The sequence below is a fragment of the Nilaparvata lugens genome, chromosome 6, assembly GCF_014356525.2.
Source record: "Nilaparvata lugens isolate BPH chromosome 6, ASM1435652v1, whole genome shotgun sequence".
Lineage (NCBI taxonomy): Eukaryota > Metazoa > Arthropoda > Insecta > Hemiptera > Delphacidae > Nilaparvata > Nilaparvata lugens.
In genome coordinates, this window is record NC_052509.1 from 20,948,112 (window position 1) to 20,962,005 (window position 13,894).

Genomic DNA, 13,894 nt, shown 5'->3' on the forward strand with positions numbered 1-13,894 from the left:
GATCTTCAATACCCCTTTTGGGTGAGTATTTTTATTATTGTCATTGAATATAATTTATCAATTATTGTGATTTATAAGTGTTTGATTTATGTATGTTAATAATATTATTTATTTCCTCATAGGAAGCGGTGAATTGTATTTATTTGATGATCTACCTAGATCATCAATTGAATACAATCCTATTAGATATTGGTAATTATTATGTTTCTAATTCTGTTGTAAATTTGTCATCAGGTTTCTGTATCGGGCTGAGAATTTCCATTGTAAAAGGGCCGGCGACTTCTTCCAATCATGGATGGAATCGTACGTCATTGAACGCTGATGAGGAGAGAACAAGACTAACTCCCTTTTGGATCTGTCGCCGCGACGCCTGAACTTTCCTGGAGGACGCCCAATCATCTTCCCCCCTTCATCCATCTCCGCCAGGGACTCCGGACATCGCGACGACAACTACAAGATGAGTACTTGATCTTTCCCCACCAGAATTCAATGTGTCCCTTAAATTTTGGTCTCTTAAAGACGTAAAAATAATTAAATTTGGTCTCTTAAAGACAAAGATAATCTTTAATTGAAGAAAGTATTTATTGTAAAGTGTTGTTTGAATTTAAATATTTAATATAGAGGCAATCAATCGTCAAATGATTTTTATTTCGAATTCCTCACCACTGGAATAGTACTAGAAATTTCACTAACCCCTCCACCATCGGGGTCTAGCATGATTTCCAAACCTAATTATAGTTGTCTGAGAATTTAGGTTCTCAAAAGACACTATAAAATTGGTAGCAGAGCGTGGTTAATTAGTGAATTTTCTGGTCCTATTTTTGTGTTGGAATTGGAAATTTAAATTTGAAATGGGAAAATTGAATTCTGATGGAATATTATTAAATTAATGAAATTTTTAAGTGATTTAATGAGTAGCGGTTTCCAGACTATCAGGTTCCATTTATTTATCTAAAGTAGGAAAAATTTTAGTGATATTGAATTATCAAGCTTTTCAATTGTGTAGAAGTAATAAGTATTAATAATTAGTAGATTTGATTATAATAGGATAACATGGCGGTTACACTGGAGATAGTGAAAACGGCATTTACAAGTAACCGTGTAATTAATTCATTTTTGTCTCATAAAATTAACCCAGATGTATTAGTAAAAGATGAACTTCTGTTCGAATTGGAAATCCTAGGTTTAGATAGATCGGAAATGCAAGGTCAGACAGTTGATTGTCTGAGAACTTTGTTTAGACAAAAGATCGCTGACCTCACTGAACGTAGACAAGTGTCCTATGAAACGTTAAGATCTCATAGCACAATAAAAGAAATTAGCTCTCGAATTCTATATTTATTGGAAGAACTTGAATCAATGTCGGAACTGACTAGAAAGAAATTGTGAAATTAGAATCGAAGATTCTTCATTTCATTTCAGTGATTGAACAATCTTTGAAAGCCTTTCCAACAATAACACCAGATAAACAAGAAAATCATGACCTTGTTGTATGAGATGATAAATATGTTGCCTTCTATCATTGCTCGTACTGTAGATTTGCAAAGTAAACAAGTTAAGAGTAGGCCTCCTTCTCCAGCTAATATGAAATCGCCTAGTGCATTCTCATTTCCAAATACATCAAATGTTGTGGTTTCAAATCAACCAGGTACAAGTAAACTATTGAATATACCTTCTGTGAACATAATAAATTCACCAACTGGAGAGGTGAATGCAGCTGCAGGCCCTGACAATAATATAATTTTGAGTCAAAATCAAAATCAGGTACAACATTCAATGTATTCAAAAATACATAACCCCATTGAATCTTTGACTAAAAATTTGAAACCTACTGATGGTCTGAACATTCATGATTTGTTATCGTTTCTAACTATTGCACTAAAAATTCAGTCATTTTCTCAAATAGATGACGGCCAGATGCTAAAACTATTAGTGCCATTCACAGTTGGGCCTCTATGCGATAAAATCACTATGGCGATCAATTCAAGTCACTCTTTTGATAAATTCCACCAGGAGGTTCTGAACTATTTTGTACCACAGAGACTTATGTCAACAATAGTCAAAGATCGATTTTATCGACTGCAAGCGCCGGTTGAGCCTATATCAGCTTACGTGGTGTCGATAAAAGAGAGTGCTTTGCTATTGAGATTGGAAAAATCAGAAGCTGAAGTCGTATCTACAATATTAAGTGGTCTGAGTCCTCACGAAAGGTCAAGGTTAATTTTCATGAACAAACCTACAACTCTAGCCCAATTAGATGAAATCTGTATCCAGGCACAAAATTTACATTTTGCAGACATCGAGAGAGATGCTTTCTATAGGACTAATAAGGATAATAACAATACACCTCAATTTGAAAAGAGACCCATAAATAACTATCCCAACAGAGGATACAGGCAGGGATTTGTATGCTATAAATGCAATGGACCCAATCACATTGCAAGAAATTGCACTAAGAATTTAAACTTCAACCTAGCCTCATCAACAAAAAAAACTTAGTGTCAAAAGTAAATAAAGTAGAAAAACAATCAAAATTGAAATCATTGAAAAATAAAATTTCTAATTCTAAGAAACGTTTCATTCAAAATTTGCAAAGAAAATCTGAAAATAAAGTGTGTGGGATGATTTATTCTAACAAAGCTCTTCCCTTTGTACCAGCGAATTTCAATAATGGTGAAACTACATTCCAATGTCTAGTTGACTCTGGTTCAGCGTTTTCAATAATAAAAGCCTCCACACTTCAGGAAATAATTAGCAGTAATAAACTTAAAGAAATTGAGATCATTGAAGATCAAGTTATTTGTTCGACTGCAATTCTTCTAAATTAGTTATGAATACGTCGTGCATTTTGAAAATTAAAATAGAAATATTCTCATGGAAATTCCGATTTTTAATTGCTGATAACTTGCCAGTTGAAATAATTTTGGGATGTGACTTCATAGAGCGCTCTCAGATCCTTGTGAATTTAATAAGAAGAAACTTTTTCTTTGACTTCAGTCCTCACTTGAAATTTCCTTTAATTAATAAAGATTTTTCTAACAATTCCGAAATTCAAGTTCATAATATCATGGAGAGACTGGCCCCAATGGACTTATCGCATTTGAGTTATTTTGATAGGAGTAGTCTAGAGAAATTGATCAGTAAACACGCAGATGTTCTGACTGAGAAAATTGGATCAACCGATCTAATAAAATATGATATTAAATTAACATCCAACAAGGTTGTCAGATCTCAACCGTATTCTATGAATCCAATCAAGTTAGAATATCTAAGAAAAAAGATTCAACAGCTACTAGATGAAGATATAATTGAGCCCTCAACATCGCAGTACTCGTCACCTTGTTTATTGGTGCCCAAACCAACTCCAAATTCTTATCGATTGTGCATTGATTATCGTCGCCTCAATAAGGTAATAGAGTTACAGTCAGCTCCATTAGGAAATCTTCACGAATGTTTTCATTATTTTTCAAATGCTAAGTGTTTTCGTGCATTGATTTGACTAGCGCTTATAACCAAATCCATTTGACTGAAAAATCGAAGCATCTAACAGCGTTCATAACACCATTTAACTTGTATCAATTCAAGCGTTTGCCATATGGAATCAGTTGTGGATCAGCTGTTTTGACCAACTTAATGCAGAAATTGTTTGGTGACTTGCGTTTCAAGGGATTATTTTTTTATTTGGATGATTTGATTATATATACTGACACTCTCGAAAATCATTGGAAATTATTAGATGAAGTTTTCTGTAGATTAAAACGATCAAACCTGACAGTGAACCCTCAGAAATGTAACTTTGCTGCTAACAAAATCAATTTCCTAGGTCATTTGGTTTCTCATAATAGTATTTCAATCGACCCAGAAAGAACAAAACCAATTGTTAATTTTCCTGTTCCAACTAAAGTAAAAGGAATTGAACGATTCTTGGGAATGGTGCAGTTTTTCTCCAAGTTTATCCCCAACTTAGCACAGATTTCAGCCCCATTGAATGCCTTGAGGAAGAAAAATGCGAAATTCATATGGAATGATGAATGTCAAAAATCGTTTGATAAACTAAAACAGATTCTGTCACAGCCTCCGCTTCTAAAAATGGCTGATTTCAATGAGAAGTTTATTTTGAGCACTGATGCTTCTTCAATTGCAATAGGATGTGTGTTGGGTCAGATGCAAGATGGAGCTTTTGCCCCAATCGCTTATGCATCACGCACCCTATCACCATTAGAACGAAAATATTCCACCTATGAAAAGGAAACTTTAGCTGCACTTTATGGAGTTGAGAAATTCAAATATTTCCTTGAACATACAAAATTCATTCTGAGAACTGATTGTAATGCACTGCAATTTGTCTTGAACCACCCAAAGCAACTTGGTAGGATAGGGAGATGGGTTCTGAGGTTATCTGCCTTTCAGTTTACTACAGAGCATGTGAAAGGCGTTGACAATAAGGTCGCCGATTGTTTAAGCCGTATGTTTGAAGACTCTCCTCCCGAAGTAATAGAACAGAATTTATGTAGTATAAATTTAGTAGATTTCCCACTCAGTTTCACTGATATTTCAACCTATCAGAAGCAGGACGAATTTGTGAAGGAGATAATGCAATCAGCGAGTGCTGGTAATGATATTTTTCCGTATCAAATAAAAAAGGGAATTCTAGTATGCAATGTTCGAAATTCAACTGAACCAAAAATAGTACTTCCCCAAGTTCTAAAACCCATGGTTTGCAAGTATTACCACGAATCTTTGTTTGGCGCTCATCTAGGCTATACAAAAACTTTGAATAAAATTAAACAGGTTTTCACTTGGAAAGGAATATCTAAAGATGTAGGAGTATTTATTAAGAACTGTAAAATATGTGCATTATCTAAACCAGCACAGAAGGCTAATTATGGTTATATGGCTTCCAGTGTTGCTTCTTACCCCATGGAGAAATTATTTATAGATTTTGTAGGAAAACTCCCAAGATCTTCTAAAGGTAATTGCATGATTTTTAGCTGTCTCGACGCGTTTAGTAAGTATTGCTGGCTGATTGCAGTCAGAGAAGCCAATGCTAATACCGTTTGCAATGAACTACAAAGGATTTTCACTAATTTCGGTGTACCTAAAATAATAGTGTCAGACAATGGACCACAATTCAAATCTAATATATTCAATAAGTTCTGTTTTCAAAGAGGCATTTTACATGTCACGTGTACTCCATACCACCCTCAATCCAACGCTGTTGAAAGAGTACATAGGAATTTGAAATCTGCACTTATTGCATTCTCTTCTCATGACCACACAAAATGGGATGTACCACTCAGTTGGTTACCTCTAGCATTTAATTGCAGCTTCCATGAAAGTAGTAAGTATACTCCTTATGAGTTGATATTCAGGCATAAACCAACTCACCCACTCACGAATATATGGGTAATAGATGAAATACTGCCCCAAAAATTCAGTGAAAATACGAGAAAATTGTGGAAACAAGCTCATGAAAACCTCTTGAAATCGCAGAGTAAAGTGAAGGAAAGATTTGACTTACAAAGAAGTAGAATCCCTTTCAAAACTAATGATAGAGTTTTCCTAAAAGCTAATCCAATAAGTAGAGCTGCTGATAAAATTTCGGCAAAGTTAGCACAAAGATGGTCTGGCCCATTCATAATAAAAGAGTGGACTTCACCTGTATCTGTAAAGTTATTTTCCATGGATGGAAATACATTCATACGACGTGCACATGTATCACAATTGAAATTAGATAAGAGCATTAATACAGGAGACACATAAGAAATCAGGTGGACGCATCTGAATTTCGTGACTGTTGTATCATGTCTTTGAAGTTATAATAATTGAAAGTCGACTATAAACAAGAGAGAAATTTCCTAGGTAGTAATATAAGTTCATGGCCATGATTATAGTGATAAGAATATTAGGAAGATAAGGGTAAAATAGGATAAGTAAGTAGAATTATTATAATAAGCGTGATTGGAGTATAATCTTATATAATATCAAGTTTTTATATATAATCAATTAAACTATATCGTTGTGAATAAGGCATAATCAGTTTATTATTGTGTACTCAAGTATGATTATTCAGTTACGTTGTAGTATTTTATTCACGTACTATAGTATTCATTGGCAATATAGAAATAGGTTAGTAGTGTTAATGTGTAACTAAATTAAGTATTGAATGAAAAGCTTGATATGTCGATAATTCTCAGAGTAGGCTAGTTCATTGTTCTAGTAAGGTTTCATGATAATTTTGTTGATATTATGATATCGTTAAATGAGTAATTTGTGTAATGTTGACTTCGAACGGCTAGCTCCGTTCAGAGAGAATAGGATCCAGACAGAGTCAATCCTATTTTCTCTGACTGCATTCGACGTAAGTTACTCTCGCACACTCTCTCTCTCACAACCTTCATGACTTGTAGTACGGTAGTAGTGTTTGCTCGGAAAAACCAGTCAACGACGCTAGATTGCGCTGGGCCCGCGCTTTTCTTCGTTTCGACTGATGCCGAACACTGTGGATTCTCCCCACACCCTTTCAATTGGTGCGCTCACCTATTCAAAATTTTGGTAGTTTTTTTTCATTGCCGTCCAACTTTCCTTTAACGGGGGGAGAATCTGTACCAAAATTTTGAGTTTTTAAATGGAATTTATTCTATCTTAAGTTAGTAGTTTTCAGTTCCCATGAAGATAGTAAATTTATTCTTGTTCATTGGCAACTTAGCCAGCATTTCTAAAATCGTTATAATTATGACCAGAATCTTATTAAAGTCCTTGGTTCCCACGATTCCACTTGGAATTATCTGTTCTCACGACGATCTAGACGCCAGAAGTATGCTGAATCAATCCCATAGTTCTAAACTTGCAAAAGGGAAATAACTTTTCTCTCCCAGTTTCCTTCTTGCTTGAACGTATCACCTTCCTTATTTACTGAGGAGAAAGAGAGTGGGCGAAGAGAAATTCACAGGCGATCGGGTAAATATTTTAAAGTTTTATGGTAGAACTGACCAGTCTGGAAGCCTCTGAAAACTAGGAGAGCAATCATTCTAATCCCAGCTGTCAGAGTGTTGACTGTTTCTTGAGATTTTCTTACAATTTCCAGTAGCCTAATATGTTTTCGTTTGGGGGTACATTCTCATTCTCTCCAGGAGAATTTAATAATTGATTGTCCAAGTAAATCGGACATTTAATGTAAGAATAATATTTAGAGGTAAAGTCCCCCTTATAGAATATACTAATGGGATGAATTAGGATGACGATTGATTCCCTCTATATTTTGGATCTTCAATACCCCTTTTGGGTGAGTATTTTTATTATTGTCATTGAATATGATTTATAAGTGTTTGATTTATGTATGTTAATAATATTATTTATTTCCTCATAGGAAGCGGTGAATTGTATTTATTTGATGATCTACCTAGATCATCAATTGAATACAATCCTATTAGATATTGGTAATTATTATGTTTCTAATTCTGTTGTAAATTTGTCATCAGGTTTCTGTATCGGGCTGAGAATTTCCATTGTAAAAGGGCCGGCGACTTCTTCCAATCATGGATGGAATCGTACGTCATTGAACGCTGATGAGGAGAGAACAAGACTAACTCCCTTTTGGATCTGTCGCCGCGACGCCTGAACTTTCCTGGAGGACGCCCAATCATCTTCCCCCTTCATCCATCTCCGCCAGGGACTCCGGACATCGCGACGACAACTACAAGATGAGTACTTGATCTTTCCCCACCAGAATTCAATGTGTCCCTTAATTTTGGTCTCTTAAAGACGTAAAAATAATTAAATTTGGTCTCTTAAAGACAAAGATAATCTTTAATTGAAGAAAGTATTTATTGTAAAGTGTTGTTTGAATTTAAATATTTAATATAGAGGCAATCAATCGTCAAATGATTTTTATTTCGAATTCCTCACCACTGGAATAGTACTAGAAATTTCACTAACCCCTCCACCATCGGGGTCTAGCATGATTTCCAAACCTAATTATAGTTGTCTGAGAATTTAGGTTCTCAAAAGACACTATACTGAAGTTGCCGACAGAGAAATTAATTCCAAATACAACATTTACATAGAATATGACGCTTTTGTTTGGTAATTGCGTTGCTAATCTTTCAATATTACACTCTGAGTAGATTTTTGCCCACACCTTTCTCTATCAGAGTTCCCAGTGTCGCTCTGGGCCGGCTAAACTCAGTCGGCGACTGGGGAGGGCCGCGGCAGGGGACGGGAGTCTTGGTGGGGCGTCCGTCAACCACCCTCGCTCGGGTTGGGGGTTGAAACAGGGTTTTGAGCGCTTTGGAGGAATGTTTCCCTCTTTTAGGAAAGAGGGGCCGTGCTTTCGCACTGCCAAACAGGGTTGGTCGCGGAAAGAAGGGAACAGGAACCTTGCAGTGTTAGTCGTGAGAAAGGGCCTCGTGTCGGGACTAAGTCTTAGTCCCCGGACACCGGGTGTCTTCCCGGGGTTCGGGTTGGTTGCGGAGCTCTGGTGAAGGCTTTCCCTGGCCTTCCCAGAGGTCCTCTTCCGGTTCCGCACTGGTTTGGTGCGCTGCGGCGGCCGGCACTCTGGACTTCCCTAAGTCCTACTGTCCGGGCACCAGCGGTCCTCCTGGGGTCCGGATCGGCCGCGGAGTTGCGGGAAAGGCTTTTCCTGGCCTTCCCAGACGTCCTCTTGCGATCCCGCACTAGACTAGTGCGCTGCGGCGGCCAGCACTCTGGACTTTCCTAAGTCCTACTGGCCGGGCACTAGCTGTCCTCCTGGGGTCCGGATCGTCCGCGGAGTTGCGGGAAAGGCTTTTCCTGGCCTTCCTAGACGTCCTCTTGCGATCCCGCACTGGACTACTGCGCTGCGGCGGCCAGCACTCTGGACTTTCCTAAGTCCTACTGGCCGGGCACTAGCTGTCCTCCTGGGATCCGGATCGTCCGCGGAGTTGCGGGAAAGGCTTTTCCTGGCCTTCCTAGACGTCCTCTTGCGATCCCGCACTGGACTACTGCGCTGCGGCGGCCAGCACTCTGGACTTTCCTAAGTCCTACTGGCCGGGCACTAGCTGTCCTCCTGGGGTCCGGATCGTCCGCGGAGTTGCGGGAAAGGCTTTTCCTGGCCTTCCTAGACGTCCTCTTGCGATCCCGCACTGGACTACTGCGCTGCGGCGGCCAGCACTCTGGACTTTCCTAAGTCCTACTGGCCGGGCACTAGCTGTCCTCCTGGGGTCCGGATCGTCCGCGGAGTTGCGGGAAAGGCTTTTCCTGGCCTTCCTAGACGTCCTCTTGCGATCCCGCACTGGACTACTGCGCTGCGGCGGCCAGCACTCTGGACTTTCCTAAGTCCTACTGGCCGGGCACTAGCTGTCCTCCTGGGGTCCGGATCGTCCGCGGAGTTGCGGGAAAGGCTTTTCCTGGCCTTCCTAGACGTCCTCTTGCGATCCCGCACTGGACTACTGCGCTGCGGCGGCCAGCACTCTGGACTTTCCTAAGTCCCACTGGCCGGGCACTAGCTGTCCTCCTGGGGTCCGGATCGTCCGCGGAGTTGCGGGAAAGGCTTTTCCTGGCCTTCCTAGACGTCCTCTTGCGATCCCGCACTGGACTAGTGCGCTGCGGCGGCCAGCACTCTGGACTTTCCTAAGTCCTACTGGCCGGGCACCAGCTGTCCTCCTGGGGTCCGGATCGTCCGCGGAGTTGCGGGAAAGGCTTTTCCTGGCCTTCCTAGACGTCCTCTCTCGCCTCGATGCCCCACTGGTGTCCTACCAATGGGGAGTCAGGTTTCGACCAAACCTGACGTGTTGTCGTTGGTCGAAACTAGCAACCCGTCGTCCAAACAGGTTAAATGTCGCTTAACACTCGCCCAAACGAGTGTAGAGCAGTGGAGTTCACTGTGTGAGAGGCTAATCGACTTTAGCCTCGACACAACTCCCGGTCGCTGAAGAAATCGGAGTTCACTTAGTACTGGTGTACTGTGACGTTGCTAGCTGCTCGCTGCTTCCTTCTCACCTCTCTCGACCGCTCGACTTGGCTCTCTGAACTCGACTCTCTCTTGCTGGCCTTTCTCGAGCCTCCCTCCGTGACCGAGAGGGAGGGGAGAGAGGATGCGCAGCAACGCTGAGCGGTAGGCCAGTGGCTGGCTTGAACGTTGACCCCTCAGATTCTATGAAAGATAGCCGAGCGTCGAATAAATGAGCCCTAAATTCAATGCCTTTCTCTAGTTACGATATACATCGTGACAACACTAATCGTTGATGTAATGCATTGATTTAAATTTACACTATTATCATGTGAGAAAAAAATATAGGCACTCTAGTATTATTTTTCTTTACCAAATATATGGGACATCATTCTCCGCATCACTCATATGAGATTATACCTAAGAAATAACTCTTATAAAACCAGTTACTCAAAGTCCTCGTCATAACGAACTCTGAGTTCTAACATAATTTATTATATATATGTTTATATATATATATATATATATATATATATATATATATATATATATAAACAGGATATATTAAAAACACCTAAAAACTTACATTTAAACGAGAATTTTCGGGAGCTGGGCCCCCTTTGTCAATCAAACAGGAAGTGAAGTGGTGCAGATTTGAACATTCTAACGGTCCTGACCACAGAGACGCGGTAGAGATGTTGTGTAGACCATAGAGCACAGACGAACGGAGGCGCACTTATTGAAGGAGCATTATGGGATTAGTTGGTGGGCCATGATGGGTTTACAAGCGGGAGATTTCAAATTTGAGTAGGTTATGGATAAGGAAAGGTGTAGATTATAAATTGATAGAAAAGAGGAGATTTAAAATTAGAAATCCGAAATGGAGTAGAATAAAATCACGTATTAACAGACAGCAATAGTACCACAACTATCAACTCTACACCAACTGTCCAATTAAATTGAAATGAATTTCATCATATATTAGAAATTTCACAGCTATCAAATATATAATAAATTTTCAATGAAAATAAAAATTAAAATGAAAATAAATTTCAATCCAATTCAATTCTATAATTCCATTTCCTAATTTTAGTCTACTTCATTTCGGATTTCTAATTTTAAATCTCCTCTTTTCTATCAATTCATAATCTACACCTTTCCTTATCCATAACCCACTCAAATTTGAAATCTCCTGCTTGTAACTCATCATAGCCCACCAACTTATCCCGAAATGCTCCTTCAATAAGTGCGCCTCCGTTCGTCTGTGCTCTATGGTCTACACAACATCTCTACCGCGTCTCTGTGGTCAGTACCGTTAGAATGTTCAAATCTGCACCACTTCACTTCCTGTTTGATTGACAAAGGGGGCCCAGCTCCCGAAAATTCTCGTTTAAATGTAAGTTTTCAAGTGTTTTTAATCTATCCGTGTCGTGTGTATCCTGTCTACATTTATATTATAAAACTTTAATGATATTTTTATCGATTACATGTTTGAAAAAGTACATACTTATCTACCCAGGATTTATTGGTTTATTCACTTACATTTTATTTGATTTGTAGCTTACATTTCATTTTCGCAAACACAGAGACTTATAAAACATAAAATCTGATATACGCTCAATAATAAGTAATAAAAACTATGAATTTCATAATGTAATTGCGTAACCGCCAAAAGGGGGTAGATCTTTAATTACTGAAGGGAGTCATGGAATTTGATAGACAAAAAGTATGCTTCTATTCTACTTTTAGATTTTATTGTGCGAAAAAGTGGAATCTTGAACAAAAACGTATCAACTGTAAATCATGTTACAAATTCATATACTCGTATATTGTTATAATTTAGCCTTTCAGTAAGATTTTGCCAACTAATCTGGAATTCTGTTCCCGGAGGTAGTGTGGACTTTATTCATCTTACTACTATAGGCTACAAATGAATAATTAGGGACTCGGTCAGCATGGATTCAGAGCGTAATTATGTGAGAAAAGGAAATGCAAGTTTGTACTATTCCCAAATACTAGTGTATTTTCCTTCCATCGCTAACGGAAAGAAGTGAGAATACCTCAAACCCTGCATGAAATAGGTAATTGGAATCTGACTGTCTTCCCGGACGCAAGTTAGCAATATTCTCATGCGAGAGAATTATGTTTCAACTGAACAATAAATCTCTCACAGTTAAAAATTGACAAAGAAAATACAACTAAACCGTAAATGATCACTTGAGTCTCAATTATGAAATCTTGACTCTACACTTTTTTAATATAATCAATCAATGAATAAATCTGGGAGAAAACACAAACCCATAATATCCATATATCACCATTACATGATGATAACTAATAAGCAATAACTTAGACTGAAGATCATGATAGATAATGTTAGACCTTAATAGCAAGAATCTTCTCTGATCTAGAGACTAATTTAAAAAAATCTTTTGTGATCTGGATGTACCCTCATCCCACTAGACAGCCCCTTGTGGGTTGGGGGAGCTTTGAGTCGAACATCGTACTCAAGAATGTGTTTTGAACCAGAATTCACCCACAGTATCCCTACTTGTCGTAGGATGCGACTAAAAGGGACCCCAAGGCAACTCCAGAAGTTGCCTTGCCTTCAAACCCACGGGATCTGCCCCATCAGGGCAGTTTCGGAGGGACAAAAAGAAAAACCCAAGAGGCCAGAGATGGGTGAAACTCCAGGCACAAATGTGGGTCAAGAGGTTGAGTCGAGGGTGGCCGGGCGCCAGGCGCCCTAGAGGCAGTTTGGCGTCCCCTCTCTCAGTGGAAGGACCTACAAAAAGGCCAGGAGTGGAACTCACGTAGGTCACGAGTTTGTGGGTGGAGAGTCCAAACCTCACCACTGCTAAAGAAAGGCGGCCATTCAGGCAAGACTTCTTGGGAGAGGTAAGGCTTTTGCCCCTGCGAAGTTTCGGAGGGGCAAAAAGATAAAACCCAAGAGACCAGAGATGGGTGAAACTCTAGGCACAAATGTGGGTCAAAAGAATGATTCAAAGGTGGCCAGGCGCCCTAGAGACAACCTGGCCACCCCTTCCTCAGCGGAAGGACCTTCAAAGAAGGCCAGGAGTGGAACCCACGTAGCTCACGAAGGTTAATCAGTCTGAAGAGACTGCCAAGCATATCACACTGGATTGCAACAAGCAACCAGGTGATGAATGGGATGTTAGCATAGGGAAAAACTCCTGGTTCTTGTAAAGGACACAGGTATTGGTTTGCCCAACTAACATACTACTTGGGAACACAATAAGCTTCCGTTGACGTGTGGGGTTCTATGAACCTTTGAATCCTTGAATCCGTCCCTTCAAAAAAAGAAATAATAATAGTGCCACTAACAACCTACAATCCACTTAAACTAACTTGAGCCTCACCCTACTTGCAATGTGATTACTGATTATTACTGTAATAAATTGTTGTTGAATACTAAATATTGATACTAACCTCTCCGCTTAAGGTAGTCCTCTATCATGACAGCACTGATCATGTAGACATTTCCAATGCTGCCAACCACAGCCAATCCAACGACTAGAAGCAGTCTGGCCACGCGACTCCAGTCTGAGCTGAGGGTGACGGGCGAGATGTCACTGGCCGCAGACGGCACCTCACTACTGTTGCCCAACACCATCTGTCACCGGAAAACCACAAACAAACTATCAATATCACAATCGCTTTAATCGTCCAATAGAATGAATCAAGATTTATTGTGGATCAAAATTTCAACTAATCATGGAAAAATTACATGAGAAATTTACGATATTCTGTTACAAATAAGGATTCTTTGACACGATAAACAATAAATTTATTATCAATTTCACCCCATACTTCATTCTTCACACCGTGTGTCTAATACTTTTACGTTTCTTCTATTAAAAAAATTCTTATACCAAGGATTGAATAGTAGGTAATCTACTTGAATTATTTAACTATTGAATCTATTTCGAGGTGAAAGTCACAATC

General features: G+C 39.3%; 1 protein-coding gene across 1 annotated transcript in view; it reads right to left on the bottom strand.

Moving 5' to 3' along the window:
* Nucleotides 1-13,894, bottom strand: part of LOC111056273 (melatonin receptor type 1A) — a 62,235-nt gene that overhangs the window by 5,971 nt on the left and 42,370 nt on the right. Inside the window, exon 3 of the mRNA XM_039430374.1 lies at nucleotides 13,379-13,562. Coding sequence (XP_039286308.1) covers nucleotides 13,379-13,562 — 184 coding nt within the window. The remainder of the gene's footprint in view (nucleotides 1-13,378; nucleotides 13,563-13,894) is intronic.